The sequence below is a fragment of the Bos taurus genome, chromosome 15, assembly GCF_002263795.3.
Source record: "Bos taurus isolate L1 Dominette 01449 registration number 42190680 breed Hereford chromosome 15, ARS-UCD2.0, whole genome shotgun sequence".
In the NCBI taxonomy this organism is placed as follows: domain Eukaryota; kingdom Metazoa; phylum Chordata; class Mammalia; order Artiodactyla; family Bovidae; genus Bos; species Bos taurus.
This window is the reverse complement of record NC_037342.1, coordinates 29074072-29093154: the sequence shown is the minus strand read 5'-3', so window position 1 is coordinate 29093154 and position 19083 is coordinate 29074072. Positions and strand designations below refer to the sequence as shown.

The window sequence follows — 19083 nt, the reverse complement described above, 5'->3', positions numbered from 1 at the left end:
AGTGTGTGATAGAGAAACACTGATTCTGACACATTGTCTTATTTTATTCAAATAGCAGTCTGCTCACACGTGGTCCAAGAACACTTGAATAATAAAGCAAATATAATCACATGTTAAAAATTGGTCTTCAAACATCATAGCCAATGATGCCACGCTTGCCTATGATCTCGCCAACATAAAACCACATCCACACCTCAGTGGCCACCAAACCATTCAGTAGAGCTTCCTGAAAAAAGAAGCACAAATTTTAATGTACTTTTTTTTCCTTATATATTTAAAACTATTCTTTTCCAGGATTAAGTGACAGAGAATATAAGGTTGCTATTCAAATTAGAGGGCAGTTTTAGTCAAAGTCAAGAATTACTGATGTTAACTTTAACTGCTGAGAACCCTTGAACTTTCAATTATGTAAGGTAAGTAGTCCAGAGCTTATAAATTCTTTCAAAGCATTCTTTGAAGACCTGAACTGACTTAACCCTTTCATTATTAGTTTATGAGACACTTTATGAGCCCTGAAACAACCCACATCCTGGAAATAGCTGCCACATTTAGAAAGGGCATTCATATGAAAGGATGGCTATAGGAAGGCAAGTCTCTGAACAGACTTTCTGTCTGGCCAAAGAAAATCTGTTGCAAGATGAAGTATTCTCTCTTTCCCTTTAGACATCATTTTTATTCATTTATTATTTGGTTTAATTCTTTCCAGGTATTCAGCAGTTACTCAGTTTCAGAAAATGTACACAGTTACAGAAAACAGTGTTTCATACAAGCACAAATATGGATCTTGAAACTCAAGTTGAAAAACAAAACCTTTCCACAACAAAATCGGGCCTTTTTCTTTTAGCACCTGGAAGTGAATTTTCCCCTTCAAATGAAACCAGAAATACTGGAAATCTCTTGAAAAACAAATATATTTTGTAGAACGCAGTTTCTAAAGTCAGCAATAATTTATTTCGGCTTTTTGTATCCTGTGCTTAGATCAAGCAAACATAAAATCCCAGTTCCAATTCTTTTTTGGGGGGATGGTGGTGGGGGGAGTGTGCCGAGAGGCATATGGGATCTTAGTTTCCTGATCAGGAATCGAATCTGTGCATCCGACACTGGGAGTATGGAGTTTTAACCATCAGTCTGCCAAGGAAGCCTGCAAATTCTAATTTTATGGTCTTTAGATTTTATCTCCACTTTTCATATCATATGCTTCTAGGTTTTGGTATTTTTATGTCCCATGAGTGTTAGTTACCTGATTGTGATATAGTCCAAGAAATCTTTTGGCCAAATTGGGGAAAGTTTTAGGACTACAGACAAAAAAGTACAGAATCAACAAAGCAAGTCATCCTATTTTAATGCACTAACCCCAAATAGGAAACAAAAAAAAGCTACCCAGTAAAAAACCACTTCTTCATTATAAAATTATTAAGAATATAAGACATAAAACAGTCCAATTATTTCAACCCAGATGACAAAGTTAGAAAGGTAAATATCTTTCTCTGCAGTCAATAAAGAGATCATCTCTCATTATGCTGGTCCCAGCCTCACTGAAAAATACATATATTAATCAAAACAATCAGAGAAATCCCAAGGGAAGACATTTTCTGTACGCACATACGTTTTCATTTAGCCCATAGTTACCTTAACAGTGAGCTGTTTGAAACTACCGGTTTTAGCACTGTTGATAATTTTTTTCAAGCTCTGAATTGCTGTAGGGATCTCAGCAGGGGTTGGAGGAACCAGCTCAACCTTGGCATAGTACCAAAACGTGGCCAATCGAGGCTTCGAGTAAGTCACAGCAGCTGGAAAACAAAACAAAACAAAACACCAGGATGAACTCACTAGAGACCGAAAGAAGCAGATGTGTGGGCTGGACACAAATATTTATTCATGCATCACATTCATTCACTGCTTATACCAAATGTGCACCCGGTGTGAAAAGTCAAAGCTGCTCCCTGGTAACCAGAGGCTTTTAAAGATACAGAACACCTGTGTCACAAGCCAGTTCAGTCAAGCAGGCAGCTATAAGCACATCCAATTATGCCAGGACCTCACCAGTGGCCAGTACCAGAATACTGGTACTTCATTTATTAATGGCAAATCTAGTTAACTACAAAGTTACTAGAGTTGGATTCAAAAACAAGAAAAGAGCAGCAATGTAACCATATTTTCCTGTAGAGACAAAAAATTGGGGGGAAGTGGTCAAGGGGAGGGAAGAAACTAAGTAGAATGGCACCCTTAGGAATAAGATTAAAACTTGTCACAATATTGGCCACAAATCCAGATGGAATTATACCAATTAGTACCCATTTTGGGTATCCTCATCAATGTGCTGGATTAACAAAAGCACAGCTGCTCTTCCTTCAAAATACCACAAATAGTAAAAATAAAACCTACATGTATTGTTAGGAACAGCCAAAACTTGAATCTGTTATTAAGCTGAAATTCCTCAGTAATAGTAAACAGTATTTACTATTGCAGGAAAAAAAAGATTTTTAATGAGGTTAGATGGGAGACTATGATAGTGATTCAGGAGGAGAAAGGTATTTCACATAAAAAATTACAAGACAGCATAATAAAAACTGCACAAATACATAAGCATCCATCAAGTGTCTGCTGTTCAAAGACTGATAATCCAAAGCTCCTGGCACTTCCCCTATTATTAACTGCCTGTATTTAGATATTTCGCTACTCTTAAAATTACTATTTCCATCATCCTCTGGCTTAGGGCCATGGGTAAATCTTCAAGCAGACACAAAGCTCTAAGAGAGAATTCTAAATAGAACTGCCAATGCCTGTAAAATGGTGTTATCAAGGAGAACAAAGTCTTAACAGTCAACAAACTGTCTTCAGGTTCGATGCACGATACTGGATGCTTGGGGCTGGTGCACTGGGACGACCCAGAGGGATGGTATGGGGAGGGAGGAGGGAGGAGGGTTCAGGATGGGGAGCACATGTATACCTGTGATGGATTCATTTTGATATTTGGCAAAACTAATACAATTATGTAGTTTAAAAATAAAATAAAAAAATAAAATAAAATTACTGAAACACTTGGAAAAAAAATTATCTTCAACACACAGATATAATACTCTTAAAAAATACAAACAAATCAGTACAATGTATACAAACACTGTACTTAAGTTAGTAAATTTGCTTCTCAGGGAGCATAGGTTAAAAAGTTTGAGACTGCTTTTACATGTATACAAGGGATGAACAAAAATAAGTCAATGAATGGTGGATGATGGCAGCTAGGTTTCTTACTAAAATAGAGGAGTTTTAGATGAGGGAAAAACATATCCAGTGGTACTGGATTAGAGTTGGAGACATTCAGTATGAATTCATGTTTAGTTGATATACAGGTGGATCGATATAGAAACAATTACTGTTGACCCTTCAACAACATGTGTTTGAACTGTGTGGGTCCACTTATATGTGGATGTTTTTCAATAAATATGTAATACGGTACTTCATAATCTGAGGTTAGTTGAATGAATGGATGTGCAACTGTGGATATGGAGGGCCAACTGTAAAGTTATATTAGGATTTTCAATTGCATGGGGGTCAGTGTCCCTAACCCCCACATTGTTCAATGATCAACTGTGTGTGTCTACACACCCATGGGTGAGTATACAGATGGTCCCCAATTTCAGATGGTTCAATTTACAACGTGAAAGTGATACACAATCAGTAAAAATGAATCTTGAATTTTCATCTTTTCCCAGGCTAGCCACAGGGGTACCATACTTTCTTGTAATGCTATTTCAATGCTGAGTACTGGCAGCAAGCTGCAGTTGACAGTCAGTCATGTGTTATGGGGGTAAACAACCAACACACATTCTGTTTTTTCACTTTCAATACAGTACTCAATAAATTCCATAAGATAATCAGATTTTTTTTTTTTTTTTTAAATAAAAACAGGCCTTATGGTAGGGGATTCTGCTGAACTGTAGGCTAATCTAAGTATTCCAAGATTAAGGTAGGCTAGGCTAAGTTACGCTGTTTGGCGGAATAGGTGTAACACATGCATTTTCAACTTACAATATTCTCAACTTGTGATAATTTTACTGGCATGTAATTTTCTTATTAGTAGAGGAATACCTATATACAGATACCTCCTTGTCCACTGTCAGGGCCTACAGGCAATGATATTCTAGTACAGCCGTCCCCCCTTATCTGTGATTTTGCTTTCTAGTTTTACTGTCTGTAAATATTACGTGGAAAATTTCAGAAATAATCTCTAAGTTTTAAATTGTATGCCTTAAGTATGATGGAATCTCATGCTGTCCCTGCTCCATTCTAATGTGACATCACAATGCCTACATCATGCTCCTCACCTCATCCCATCACATACACATAACATCTCACTCACAAGAAGGGTGCTGCTGCTGCTGCTGCTAAGTTGCTTCAGTCGTGTCTGACTCTGTGGAACCCCATAGACGGCAGCCCACCAGGCTCCCCTGTCCCTGGGATTCTCCAGGCAAGAACACTGGAGTGGGTTGCCATTTCCTTCTCCAATGCATGAAAGTGAAAAGTGAAAGTGAAGTTGCTCAGTCGTGTCCGACTCTTAGCGACTCCATGGACTGCAGCCCACCAGGCTCCTCCACCAATGGGATTTTCCAGGCAAGAGTACTGGAGTGGGGTGCCACTGCCTCAGTACAAAAAGATATTTTGAGAGAGAGAGCCCATGTCCACATAACTTTTATTGCAGTGTTAGTCACTCAGTCGTGTTTGACTCTTTTCGACCCCATGCACTGTAGCCTGCCATGCTCCTCTGTCCATGGTATTTCCCAGCAATACTGGATTGGGTTGCCATTTCCTTCTCCAGGGGATAATCCTGACCCAGGGATAGAACCCAGGTCTCCCACACTGCAGGTGGATTCTTTACCTCCTGAGCCACAAGGGAATTCCTGTGGCTTGAAGCCCTGAAGCCCTTTATCACAGTATTTTATTACAACTGTTCTAGTTTATTATTGTTGTTAATCTCTTACTGTGCCTAATTTATAGATTAAAATTTATCATAGGTATTATAGGAAAAAACTAACATTTAGTACTATCTGTAGTTTTAGACATCTGTCAGCGGTCTTAGAACTTATATTCTGTGAGTAAAGGGTGATTAACACAGTCGAGTAGCAAGGAACATACCCAGTATCTAGATCTTAGCTTCAAAATGCAATTGTCCAATAAAAGGAACTAGGGGTCCTTGGAGAAAGGGCAAATTCTAAGGCTGGGGCAGGAAATACATGAGTCTGGGAAATTTCCTGGCAGTCCAGATGTCAGGACTCAGTGCTTGATGGGGCCCAGGTTCAATCCCTGTAGGGGAATTAAGATCCTACAGGTCATTTGGCATGGCAGGAGAAAAAGCTGCAATTATCTAACAGTACTGGAAAGTACAGGGGGATGTCAAAGGGGCAGAAGTGCCAAACTGACAGGGTTCTCAATGGCCAAAGCTGGAACAACCTGAGCAACAAAATAAAGAATGTACTACTGGAGGTACAAGGTATGAAATAAATGTACCTGAGTCCATACAGTATGGACTGAACAAATATTAACTAATGGGGAACAGACATATCTTTCTCACAGAAGAAATTCTACTTAAATATATGTAGATATTCCCTCCTAGAGGAGATAGAATCCTGACTCTGCCTCCCCCAATTTAGTTTTTTCTAAAGAACAGAGTATGGAAAGGAAAAAATAGTACCTTTAGGAGAAACTTAGTGAAACTGCCTTAACCAAGTGGTGAGAGCTAACTGCACTAGTGAGCACGTACGGATATCACTTGTTGATGCATCCTGACATGTGATTAGGGGGCTTCGAGTCTGTGGTATTCTTGCTCAAAATCCATAGCTCCATGGAGCTTCCCTGGGGGCTTAGTGATCAAGATGCCACGTTTCCTCTGCAGGGGGCGCAGGTCTCCCTGGTCTCGGAACTAAGATTCCCCCAAGCCACGAGGTACAGACAAAAAAAGAAAAAGAGAAAAAAGAAAAAAAATCCATAGCTCCAGACTCATTATGACAAGAACAGCAGACAAATCCAAATCGCGGAACATCTTTATAGGACAGATACCTAGACAGAGACCTACATAAATACCTTGAGACTGTCAAGGTCATGAAAGGTAAGGAAAGATTGGGAAACTGTCACATACACAGGAGACTAGGGAGACTGACAACTCATTGCACTGCAGTACCCTGTATTGGCTCCTGGAACATAAAGAGATTAACTGGAAAAGCTGGTGAAATCCAAATAAAGTCTCAAGTTTAGTAAGTAGGAAAAAAAATAAAAACAAAAATCCCCAGACTCTATGATCTTTTTTGGGGAAGTCCGATCAAAAAAATTACTTATTTTTGTAAGCTTCTTTGTCCTCCAGGAGAATTAACAGATAAAATCAGTAATTTTTTTAGACAGTTAACATTAATACCATAGAGTTAAGTGACAAAGCAGCTCCACTTTAACATTCTGGCCCAGTTGAGTTCTCCTGAGTACTTCTGAAAGGATAACAACGCTTATCTTTAAATTATTCATAATAATAGAGGAAATGGTTGATATAGCTCACAATTAAAATTATCTTCACATTACTTTTCTTTTTGTAAATTATTATTAAAATTAGTTTGCAATTCCCCAAGATGCTCCACCAAAAAGATGTGAAAGCCATGGAAAGTGAAAGTGAAGTCGCTCAGTCGTTTCTGATTCTTTGCGACCTGATCCGTGGACTGTAGCTCATCAGGCTCCTCCGTCTATGGGATTCTCCAGGCAAAAATACTGGAGTGGGTTGCCATTGCCCTCTCCAGTGAAAGCCATGGAAGGAGGGTAAAAAATCCATCTGAAATTTGTGATTATAAATATTAGCCTCAAATCATCCATAAAGTCCAAATAATGAAGCCACTACTACTTCCCCTTGTATTATGTAAAAAAGTAGAGCTTTATCTTAGTCAAGTTGCAAACGTAAGTTCTTTGGTAAAGTGTGTAAACTGATAGTAATAGTAGTGGACCATGGGTTTCTGTAGGAGAGGATCAAGTATTTATAGTATCTGACACTGTCAGGCCTTCAGTAACTCATTGTTCCACTGCTGATGAAGAAAACGGAGGAGACAATGAATAAGAAAATACCGATCGCAGTAAAATAGGTTCAAAAATTTACACGTATTAAAAAATTCATTCTATTTACTTTCATAATCAAATCTGAGCGAAAGCCATTCAGAGATCTGTGTTTCAACCACTTACTAGAATACAGCACATACAGCACATAGCGAAGAAGCTTCCGTCTACTTAAGTGATCTCATTTGGGGGATAAAATGAACAGCTTGCAGACATGAAATATTTACTGAGAAGACTACCATTCTGGGGTATGACTATTCAGGGTTGTTCTCCAATACAGCGTTCCACCCGTGAAGGACGCATTCAGCTTTTTCAGAGTATCCCCACGAACGCTAAGCAGTGATAATAAACATTACTGTTTACACATATCCCTTTCTGTGTTTACCGGAGCAGGAATACTCGACCGTAATGCTCAGTTCCACCTAAAAATTTCCTTAAAGGGGAAGCATTTCAGTATCTGGTCAAAATAAAAAGCAAAGGCAATGTTTCGAAAGTCATCCATCCTTAGAAATTCTGCAGCCTTCCAAATACTCCAGTGAGAAGCAGACAAGAGGATGGGACCGTTATTTCCACGCTTTCACGTGTTTCTGCCCGCCGTCTCCCTCGCTCTCGCAAAAAAGCCATCCCTTCCGTATTCCTCCTCCTGGAGGTCGAAGGGCGTCATGGCGGCTGCAGATGGGCAATCCCGGCTGTCTGCACATTCCCTCCCCTCACGGTCGCGGTCAGAGTTCAGAACCTCTGGGTAGCAGAGAGAACCCAAGCCGCAGGCCTGGCCAGCGGAAAGGTAGAAAAGAACCGTAAATCTGTCTTCTCCCTCACCTCACCCCACCCCTCCCTCCTCACTTCAGGCCCGGCCAGCGGCGGCTCCCTCCGGCCGCTCGAGTCCTCTCCTCCGGCCCTCGCAGGCCTCCCCGGCGCCTGCCCGGCTACCCGTGCCGGCTGGCTGACGCCCCCGCTCACCGTTGACCAGCGCCGGGGCCTTTTCCGCGAGGTTACGGACAAACTGGGCCATGGTCCTAGGACGGAGAGCCCGTCACCCCGACTGGCCGGCTGAATGTCACCCGCCTGGAAGGACCTGCCTCAGGACCCCGGTCCGCTTCCAAGGTCAGGCCTCCCCTTTCCGCGCCGGTACGAGATATTTAGGTGTCCCACTGTCTTTCCGGCATCCAGTGGGCCAGTTTCTTTTCTTTAGTCACAGAGGAGAAAGTGGGTACGAGAAGATGAGATCAGAGAGCACGTAAAATACAACGGAGTTCCGCGGAGAAGCAGGCATTTCTCTGGGCAGCCGCTCGCAAAGGTCCGGGAGGCCGGCACGAGGAGGGAATGCGCATGCGCCGTGCGCCTCCCGGGCAGCCCGAGGCGCAGACCTCGGGTGTTTGGGGTAGGTCTGCAGCTTTTTTGAGAGAACGAGACGAGTTAGGGCCGGAAGGCACCGCTGCAGTTTTTCTAGGCCGACGTACTCGTCTTACAAAGGCAGAGAGGGTCCTAGACCAGACACGTAAAGTTAGGGGTGGAGCAGGCGCCACAACTTGTCACCTGACTCAGCCCATTGCCTTTAGTTGACCTTTTGTAATCCCTGTCTCCCTTGACTCCTGTATCAGGATTGGAATCCAGTTCCCCTAATTCCCTAACCAGCCGCAAGGAACTGTGCAGATACAAGGGACAAAATCACATTTACCTAGGGCCTCCAGTCTGTCAGCTTTTTTGGAATTTAAAGAAAGCCTGTGTGTTAGGTAGTGGCCTCACTTAAGACCGGCATTGGTAAATAAATGGCTACAGAGCTATTGAGTGGCAGCGTTGGGATTTGAAAAGGTGGCAATGGAAACAGAAGAGGCATTAGTACAGGATTATGTGTGGTGCTGATGTGGGAAGATTTCTTAGAGGAAGGGATCCTTGGGTTGATATACAATGGAATAGCTATGTACTATAGAGCTGAACTTTGCGGTTATTATGACTGGAAGAAAAGATACACGTAGGGATGTGACCTTCGATGAAGAAAATAGAATAAGTAATGTACCCGGGGAAGCGTAAATAGAAGTAAAACTCTGATTGATGGAATAGTTAGAGGTGAAATGAAAAATTGGAGTGCTCTCAAGGAGTCAGGACAGTTCTTCAGCAAAGGAGTGATTCAGTTGCCTAGTACTCGAGAGTGAAGTAAGCCAGAAGGAAAAACACCAATACAGTATACTAACGCATATATATGGAATTTAGAAAGATGGTAACAATAACCCGGTGTACGAGACAGCAAAAGAGACACTGATGTGTAGAACAGTCTTATGGACTCTGTGGGAGAGGGAGAGGGTGGGAAGATTTGGGAGAATGGCATAGAAACATGTAAAATATCATGTAAGAAACGAGTTGCCAGTCCAGGTTCGATGCACGATACTGGATACTTGGGGCTAGTGCACTGGGACGACCCAGAGGGATGGTATGGGGAGGGAGGAGGGAGGAGGGTTCAGGATGGGGAACATATGTATACCTGTGGCGGATTCATTTTGATATTTGGCAAAACTAATACAATTATGTAAAGTTTAAAAATAAAATAAAATACAAAAAAAAATTAACGTAGCTATATAGAAACATTAACTAGAGCAGGTTCAAACAATTAGGATAGAAGCCAGAGTGAATGAGTGAAGAAATACGGCTATAAAGGGATAATGGTCAGAAAACCAAATATGAGTGATAGGAAAATCAATGGAGATTGAAGATGGAGAAGTGGGATTGACAAGATTCTGAATGAGACCGAAGTAAAGTTGGAGTGATTAGCCTTGGAATCTTGGGACCTTTTCCACAGATGGGATGATGAAGTTTGAAAGTGGAAATTCTGCAGGCTATGAAGTAGAAGGCAAGGTCACCCGAGTGTGAAGGGCAAGGGGGAGGGTGGGAGAAAATTTAAGAGGTTGAAATTTGGACTAGCTGTTGAAGTTAAGGACACACAGAAGGGTCGTTAGGGAACATTAGTGACAAGTCTTCGGTTGTACCACTCTAAAGATGGTGTTATTTATCTCCAACAGTAGTCTGGCTGGGATACTGGAGCAGAGGGGAATGCTTGGGTTAATCTGGGCTGAGGTTTTGCATAGCAGGGGTACCGAAACAAGGGGCAAGAAAATGGAACTTGATAATGAATGATTAGAATGAAGGACCTGGGGGACTTCCCTGGTAGTCCAGTGGTTAAGACTCTGAGCTTCCAATGCAAGGGGCAAGGGTTCAATCCCTGGTTAGCAAACCGAGATTCCACATGCTGCAGTGTGGCCAAGGCAAAAAAAAAAAAAAAAAAAAGACCTGGGCTTTAGGCCAGATGAAAAAAAGTGAAGCCAAAAGTGATCTGCTTAGGAAAAAACATGCCCCGAGACTCATCTGAAGATAACTCCAGGGTCTCGAGGCCTGGTAAGTCAGGTTAGGTCAGCCAGGCCAGACATTTGTTACCACTTTTTAAAAAAAGTAATGTTGAGAGCCCTGTAAATTTTCAGAGGGATTTCTGAAACTGCTCCTAGATTTTTAATACTGTAATAAAGGAAATGATAACAAAGGTTTTAAGTCAGATGTTCATTTATTAAATACAAGCTTTGAACAAACACCCCCAGGCAAGTTTGACAAGAAGTAACCTTCCTGGAATGTTTCAAAATAGTTATGTTGATCAAGTTTTATTTCAATCAATCTTTTTGTCATTTTGTTCATTTTCTTTGTTTCCAGGTTCTTTTTCCTGTTTACCAGTTAGAGCATGTGCATTATTTCCTCACATGACATCAACAGTGCAGCATCAGCCTCTGGCTTGTAAAGGCACCCAGTAGACTTATGCTCTGTGCAATGGCTGCTTAGCAACCAGCATCAAATAAAGTAATGAAGCTTTTGTAGAGTGTGATACCAAATAGCAACTGGCACCTTCACCTGCACCATTAAAAAAAAAAAACCTTTGAAGTTTCTTTCGGTTTTCACATATCCATTAAAAACTATATTAAAAACAAACAAATCCAGATTGCTTGATAAAGCCTACTTAAATAATTTTCCAAGTTTAGTATTACCCTCTTAGTAAGCAATACTAGAGCTGATTAAAGAGTCTTCATTTTTCTATCATACTCTAGCAAAGTCAACACATAAAGCTAGGTACGTCAGAAAGTCTGCTCTAATAGATTTAGAGCTTGCTTCTGAGTTCTAGATACCACCACCCCTCTTTAAGCTTCCAAGTGTCCATATGCACCATGTACCAAGATGAGAATGTTTTAGTCTCATTTTTGCGATGTTCTTGAATTATGTCAAGGAAAGGAAAAAGGCACAGAGGACACTCGGTTTCCTTACCCACAGTGGCCTTAAGCTATGCACTTGCCTTTGTGATGAGTTTAAAGATATTCAGCAGCATTCATGGTGCCACAGCCACTCATAAAAAGTTTCAGGAAAAGAGCTTTAAAAAAAATTGCCAGAAAAGACTTACAATCTGAAGACTTAATACAGAAGTGGAATACAGACACAGATACAAGAGGCAGCATTAGGTTGTTAACTAGAAAGCTGCTGGGAACAGCTGCCTTCTGAGGTTTTGTGCCCGTTTTTTCCTTCCTTTCTCCTATAAAACTCTGGTCTTTTCCTCACTTCTTTTAAAAGTAAAAATATCCTATTTGATTGGGTTTAGAAGATAAATGCAAGTAGACTGAAGCTTATTTTATACAGTTCATTCTCAGAGAAGTAGAAGATAATAAATAGGAAATGAAGCTCATTTTCAGAAAATAAACAAATCCTGTCAACCTGTGCCTTAGAGGCCCAGGGAACACATTGATTTAGTAGCATACGTTCTAGTATTTGTGAGAGTCCTGGACTGCCTTTTTCAGTTATAAGCACAATTGACAGGCAACATCTATTTTTTATCTAGTGTGGGATGCCCTCTAACTTCAGAGTTTCCTGCTGGAACCATCAAAAACACATCAAGGACTGCTTATAACAACTTGTATTGGATTACCATAAAACTACCGTCTTATTTGAAAGAGGCTATGGTTAACAATAATGTCCTTGAAGTGAAGCAATGACCTCTACTTCTAGATCATATCACTCTTGTCAGTTGTATTTTCGGGTTTAGAGGGATACTGGTATAGACAGTCCATAGGGGAATGAGACTTACTCGGCATGTTAAGCTGCACGATTTAGTAGGGAGCTCAAGCTCAACTTGTAAAGTGAGGGGCCCATCCACCTGCTAAATAACTATTTAGGGCTAAGTGGATATTTAAAATGGCTTGTGGACACGGTTGTGCTCAAATTCCTATTCTGTTAATTGATGACCTAAGGCTGAGTTAGAAGCAGCTCTTATCAGGTCATAAGTCCAAACGAACATGAACTATATACATTTTACAGTCTCAGAATTCTGTCTAGAGTAAATGTTAGTAAACACGGCCACATACTGCATACATCTTACCACGGAAGAGACAATATAAAGTGGTTCTCTGTATTACACTAGGCCAATATAAAAAAGTACATGGTGTGTGTGTGTATATATATATACACACAGATACACTGCTGATATTAGTGTCTTGAAATGACATGTCTCATTGGTTACAATATTTGTTGCCTAACTTTTCTACACAAGCCTGGTCCTTGATTTCCAGTAAATAAAAAGGGCCCCAACAGCCTTCTTTTTTCACCTTGGAGTTTTCTGAATAAAGTGTCAAAACTGCCAATTTGTTCTACCAATCCTCCTAAAAATATCATAGGGCTAAGTTTCCTGTGTAATGACAACTCCACGGAGGAGTGTTTGCCCTCCAAGGCATTTCTGAGTTAGAAGAGAACACAAAACTGAGAGCTACCCACTGAAGTTGCATAAGATTCCTATTTTCATCTCATCTGTCATCTTATTAAAAAAATCTACTCAAACATCAAGGTATCTGCTTTTATATAAAAAGTTATTCTGTAACAGTGTAGAGCTGTAACAAGGAAAGGGGCTGAAGTCTGGGTCATGAAGACTAGTAAGTACCTTGATAACACAGGACTTTCTGATACCAGCTGTCACTGAAATATGTGATATCATATACTTAAAAGCAGTGCTCACCAAAGATGTTTGAGCAGTTCTTGGAGAAGAAATAGTAAGGAGGCGGGAGGTTTTAATAGCTGAAGTTAATATAATTTAAGGAAGGAAAAGGGAGAAGGAACAGGAAGAGATAACAAAAGGTAAAAATTAGTGATTTCTAAATGTGGTGATGCTATAAGAAGTATAATTTCCTGTAAGCTAGGTGCATTGTAAAGTTCTTAGGAATTTTAATTATCATAATTTGAGCAAGAGCAGTTCTCTAATTCAGTAAAGGGGAAAAAAAGTAAAAAATAAAAGTCAAGAAAAAGGAAAGGAAGAGAACCAGAGAGAGAGAAACCACAACTGTTTATCTACACTCTGGGGTTGGTTTTTGGTTTGCTTAGGTCATAGTATTTATTCAAGTTGCTCCTTCTGTTGTTGTTTCCTCTCTGCGAGCCACCGTTGGATTTTTTCTTTTAGTTCTGTGTTTGGCCGGATCTGGTCCATGGTGAGGGGACTACGGTTAAAGGGATCTGTTTGGTCACTGGGACAAAGAGAAAAAAGGAGACGGGGTTATTTCTGTAAGTTCTCACATCCTCAGCCAAAAACAGAACACCTGGGCATCTCACCCTCAGACTGAAGCTAGAGGGTATTACTCTGATTCTGAATCAAGTGCCAGCTTGAGGTTAGAAAGAATGAGATAAGAGAGAGAGTGATTCGGAAGAGGTTTCTTTGCAGATTATTTACTTACTTTGTCTCTGATTCTGAATCAAGTGCCAGCTTGAGGTTAGAAAGAATGGGATAAGAGAGAGAGTGATTCGGAAGAGGTTTCTTTGCAGATTATTTACTTACTTTGTCTCTCTGCTTAACAAACATTATCTCAACAATGCTCTTCAGATGGGGGGTGTGTGTGTGTGTGTGTGTGTGTGTGGGGCGGGGTGTGTGTGTGTGTGTGTGTGTGTGTGTGTGTGTTAGCTGCTCAGTTGTGTCTGACTTTTTGTGACCCCATGAACTGTAGCTTGCCAGGCTCCTCTGTCCATGGAATTCTCCAGGCAAGAGTACTGGAGTGGGTAGCCATTCCCTTCTCCAAGGGATCTTCCTGACCCAGGGATGGAACCTGTGGCTCCTGCATTGTAGGCAGATGCTTTACCATCTGAGCCACCAGGGAAGCCTCACTCTTCAGATGGTATTTGATTCCATTTCCCTAAGACAGAGACCCTGTACAATCATGTCAGCATAAAGAGCTGTTTGGAGTTTTAGTGACAGACTCCTGAAACAGTATAAGACGTTAAAGGATAAAGCTTTGTAGACTGACACTTGATTTAGTTAACCGACTACTCTTCAACTAATGCAGATTATGGCTTCCTCCCAGGTAAGATGATTTATAACATATTTTAAAGGCTAATATATCTTCTTTCTGTATTCTGAAGCCACAATAAAAATATAAATTCTCAGTGACACTTTGGAAAAGACATACTGCCCAGCACAGCATCATGCATATAGTGAGTGCTTAATCACAAACCATCAAGCAAAACATCCTTTTTTCCAATATTTAAAAAATATTATTTCCCTAGATCTGGTCAGCTTATATAACTTCATTTTAAATAGGCAGAGTCTCCCAGGACCCATTTCTATCTAATGTTGTACTTAGAGAAGGTAGGCTGAGGAAAACTTGAAGTCACCATGGCTGAGTCTAACAGCTGGAGCAGAATGTCGGTACTCCCATATGATGAGTGTAAAACCTGAATTAAAAACAAAAAAACCCAAATAACTTGTCTTTTATATTTTTACAACTAAAATTGAAAGTGAAGGTTGCTCAGTCGTGCCTGACTCTTTGCGATCCCATGGACTATACAGTCTATGGAATTCTCCAGGCCAGAATACTGGAGTGGGTAGCCTTTCCCTTTTCCAGGGGATCTTCCCAATCCAGGGATTGAACCCAGATCTCCCACACTGCAGGTGGATTCTTTACTAGCTGAGCCACAATTTCCAATCAACTTATACTCCAGGTTGACATATTTTCTAATAAATATTGATAGGAATCATTTCCTTGAGGAAGAAGAGGTAAGGTTAGCGCCAGCATTTCTTAACAGTGTCTTATATTGGATGTTGACATCCTTAACACTCAAGTGATATACTTCCACCAAAATGCCTCCTCCACACAGCACGTTAATAAACGAACAATCTGGGGTACCTACTGGGTGCACAGTACTGCAGTGGGAGAAAAAGATGACAGCAGATAAAGGTACATGTGTACTCCTGAGGCTGCTTCTGGGGGCTGGCTCACCTGAGCAAATGTCTGGCAATGGTGGATCTGTCCACAGTCACTCTGGAGGACGGCAGCACCACAGGGTCAGACATCAGTGTGCTCATGATGGGGTCCAGGAACTCATCGCAGGCATCAGCATAGGTCTCCTCTTCCTGCTGTTGGAGGTCTGCTAGGGACTGAGCGTAAGAACCAGCCAGTTAGGGGGAATTAACAGAAGCAGCTGAGTTCAAAATGCTCTGTGACGATTCCCTAGTCTTAAGGGGTCATTAATAACCCTGTACAGAGATAGGAATAATTTTTAGCTTTATGGTCTAAACAAGCCAAGATGGATATTACAGGAGCAAATTTAACATTTAGCCCCAACTCTGAGTCTTCAGTCAGTTTGGCTCAGCTGCTAGTGGTCATGACTGGAAATGAGTTTAAGTGTTAACAGGGAACAAAACAAAACAAAACACCACAGACGACATCCATACTTCCGACAACAGCTCTGTTGTAAGGGGATGCGAGGTTGCCGGGTTCTTATTTGCATAATTACAGAGCCATTCATGCAGTCTGTGTATGAAAAGCAGTTTCCGGTTTTAGGTACAAACAGGTATAGGAATTTAAAAGTGCCTTTAGCATTTGATTCCTTCATGACTCTAGCTCCTCAGGGATCCATCTACCTAAACTCTAGGCAAAGATGAAGCCCAATTCAATAAAAAAGTAACTCAATGAAGGGAAGACTGTTATTAATTAGGAAGGTTTTCCATTAGACTCTGCCATAATTTTTCCTTTTTCATAATTGTTAATGAAGCTGCTCCCACCAAAAGAATTAGCTGAGTACAATATAGTATTTTAATCTTTAAAATGTATGGCTATTCCTATATAAGCCATTTACAGAGAACAGAGAAAAATCAATAAAAATCAATGACCAAAAAAAAAAAAAAAATCAATGACCAGAAGCTACCAATCTTGAATTCTATTCTAAAAAGTTCTGCATTAATATCACAGATTTTCAAATCTATTGGTAACCTTGTACAGAGAAGTTTTCATAAAAACAACCTATTAAAAATCTGTTAATTCTTTTCTTTTAGCAGAAGCTTATTTTTCTGTGCTCACCTTCATATTGAAAAGAATATTACTATTAAAGAATATGGTCGTTTTACTTATCGACTGGCCAGGAGGATTCATTCATTTATATTTTCTCAACACAATGCTCTTTCCCCCCATAAAGTTGGGTAAAAAAGCAAAACAGCTGAGATGACAACATGATTTTTATTGAACATGTTAATAAGCAAATTATCCTCCTCACCTTGATTCTCTCTGCTAAGTTGCTGAAAGCCACAATCATATTCCCAGGCTTATTTATTTTCTTCAGGACTCGGACTGTCTGTGCAAAGAGAGTTGGGGAATAGGAACGGCCATCCTTGGGCACAGTGGCACAGAAATTCTCCTCATCCCTGGAAGGTCAGAATCAGAAAGAAACTAAGCATCAGAGGGTAGATCAAAGAGGGCAATAACGGAGGGCTTGAGAAACAGAGTTCCCCATTACTTAGGTATCATGAATGTTCTTTTGTTATAGAATGACCTCTTCTAATTTTTAGGAAAGAAGTCTTTAAGTACCCGGTGACCATAAAAATATACTGGTTTAAAAAAAAAAGAAAAAAAAAGTACTGCTTTTCCAAACAATGAAACAATTAGTAAAGTTTATCTTTGAACAGATCAAGGCAGAATACTGGAAATTCTAAATAACATCCCACAGGTCATACGAAATCTCATGATTTAAAACTGCAGAAGACTACTTCGTCAGCCAACTAGAAACAAATCTTTTCTACTTCCACATAATTACCAGCTAGTTATTTCATTCTATTAGCAAAACCCCCAGTTAAAACATGAGCAAACCCTCTGGCCTGCCCCATTTAAATCTCAGGTACCCAAGATTTAAGTAGATGGTGCAGATATCTGAAACGAGCTGCTGGGGTTTGAAGTCAAATTCACTGAAATCCTTGACTTTTAAGGCCCCCATCTTGGGGCCAACCAGGTGCTGCAGGAAGTAGTTCAGCATGGAGATGATGCGCTCGGCCAGGAAAGGATGCACAAAGAGGGACTTGATCTCTGGAAAAAAAGCCAAAGCCTGTGAAAACCCAATCCACTAGAAATCTTCAATTTACTGTGTCCTAGAGTTTTACTCGGAGAAGGCAATGGCACCCCACTCCAGTACTTTTGCCTGGAAAATCCCATGGATGGAGGAGCCTGGTAGGCTGCAGTCCATGGGGTCTCTAAGAGTCAGACACGACTGAGCGACTTCACTTTCACTTTTCACTTTCATGCATTGGAGAAGGAAATGGCAACCCACTCCAGTGTTCTTGCCTGGAGAATCCCAGGGACGGGGGAGCCTGGTGGCTGCCATCTATGGGGTCGCACAGAGTTGGACACAAATGAAGTGACTTAGCATAGCATGGCAGAGAGTTTTACTTAGAGACCTCTGGGGACTGCTTTTTTTGAAATACATTTTCACTGCAGTAATATTAGAAAATATTAGATAAGCAAAGCAAACAAAATACAAAAACAACCACTCAGAGTAAACACTAGTTACATTTTGCTAATATGTCCTAGCTTTTCTGTCCATATTTACATACACATACATTTTTAAAACAAAGTGATTATCATATTATATATACTTTTTTCATTAACAGTATCATAAATATCTTTCATTTATAGGTTCCTGTCCTGTCCAACATGGCAGCCATGAGCCACATGTGGCTATTTAAATTAACCAAAACTAAGTAGAACACTCCAGTTTCTCAGGTACACTAGCCACATAGCAAGTGTTCAATGGTCACGTGTGGCCAGTAGCGGTAGTATTGGACAGTATAGATTTACACATTTCTATCACGTAAAGTCGGCTTCCCAGGTGGCTCAGTGGAAAAGAATCTGCCTCCTAAGCAGGAGAGGTGAGTTTGATCCTTGGGTTCGGAAGATCCCCTGGAAAAGGAAATGGCAACCCACTCTAGTATTCTTGGCTGGGAAATTCCATGGACAGAGGAGCCTTGTTGGCTACATTGGCGGTAAAGACTTGGACATGATACAGCAAATAAACAACAATCATATAAGGTACTATACGACAGTGATGATTTATACCCTTAATGGCACCCCACTCCAGTACTCTTGCCTGGAAAATCCCATGGACGGAGGAGCCTGGTAGGCTGCAGTCCATGGGGTCTCGAAGGGTTGGACATGACTGAGCGACTTCACTTTCACTTTTCACTTTCATGTATTGGAGAAGGAAATGGCAACCCACTCCAGTCTTCTTGCCTGGAGAATCCCAGGGACGGGGGAGCCTGGTGGGCTGCCGTCTATGGGGTTGCACAGAGTCGGACACAACTGAAGCGACTTAGCAGCAGCAGCAGCAGCAACAACCACCAATATGATTGCACCATGAATTATTTATTTACTCTATCTTTGTTGCTGGATATTATGATTGTTTTAAATATTTTCCTGTTAAAAGTATTATACTAATTAATGAACTTCAGTGTGTATACATACACCTTTTAGACTTATTATATCCTATAACAAATTTGTAAGAAACTGACTGCTAGGTCACTAATTCCAAAATAATTATATACGTGCCAAGTGCAACAAGCCAAGTAGAGTACAGCTTGTTTAGTATTGCTGGTTCTTAATTTTTCCATTTTAGTCATTATATATTGACTCTACTACTGGTGAGAGTTTAGTTCATATTCTTGTCCCTCTTCTCCTAATATAA

At 40.7% G+C, this 19083-nt stretch overlaps 2 protein-coding genes across 3 annotated transcripts in view; both read right to left on the bottom strand.

The window, feature by feature from the left end:
- Nucleotides 1-23: 23 nt before the first annotated feature.
- ATP5MG (ATP synthase membrane subunit g) lies at nucleotides 24-8155 on the bottom strand. Its single transcript, NM_001024550.4, has 3 exons — nucleotides 8044-8155; nucleotides 1630-1790; nucleotides 24-226 (listed from the first exon to the last, which is right to left on the bottom strand). The coding sequence occupies exons 1-3, from the start codon at nucleotides 8093-8095 to the stop codon at nucleotides 128-130; spliced, it is 312 nt and encodes a 103-aa protein (NP_001019721.4). The 5' UTR covers nucleotides 8096-8155; the 3' UTR covers nucleotides 24-127.
- Nucleotides 8156-13416: 5261 nt separating this feature from the next.
- The window catches only part of UBE4A (ubiquitination factor E4A), a 39928-nt gene continuing 34261 nt past the window's right edge, over nucleotides 13417-19083 (bottom strand). The window contains exons 17-21 of one of the 2 annotated variants that reach the window (XM_005215841.5): nucleotides 17252-17432; nucleotides 16630-16777; nucleotides 15357-15514; nucleotides 14752-14811; nucleotides 13525-13613 (exon numbers count right to left, since the gene is read on the bottom strand). In XM_005215841.5, the coding sequence (XP_005215898.1) occupies nucleotides 14763-14811; nucleotides 15357-15514; nucleotides 16630-16777; nucleotides 17252-17432 (536 nt within the window). In that variant the 3' untranslated portion in view covers nucleotides 13525-13613; nucleotides 14752-14762. Of the gene's footprint in view, nucleotides 13614-14751; nucleotides 14812-15356; nucleotides 15515-16629; nucleotides 16778-17251; nucleotides 17433-19083 lie in introns of both variants that reach the window. The other variant, NM_001098999.1, reaches the window with a different exon arrangement.

Bases quoted from the DNA above. Each gene is read 5' to 3' on its own strand.
- ATP5MG (NM_001024550.4), bottom strand. From the start codon at position 8,095: ATGGCCCAGTTTGTCCGTAACCTCGCGGAAAAGGCCCCGGCGCTGGTC. The intron at 1,791-8,043 runs GTGAGCGGGGGC...TTTGTTTTCCAG, and splicing joins GGCCCCGGCGCTGGTCAACG to CTGCTGTGACTTACTCGAAG. The intron at 227-1,629 runs GTAACTATGGGC...TTCTTTTTTCAG, and splicing joins TCAAACAGCTCACTGTTAAG to GAAGCTCTACTGAATGGTTT.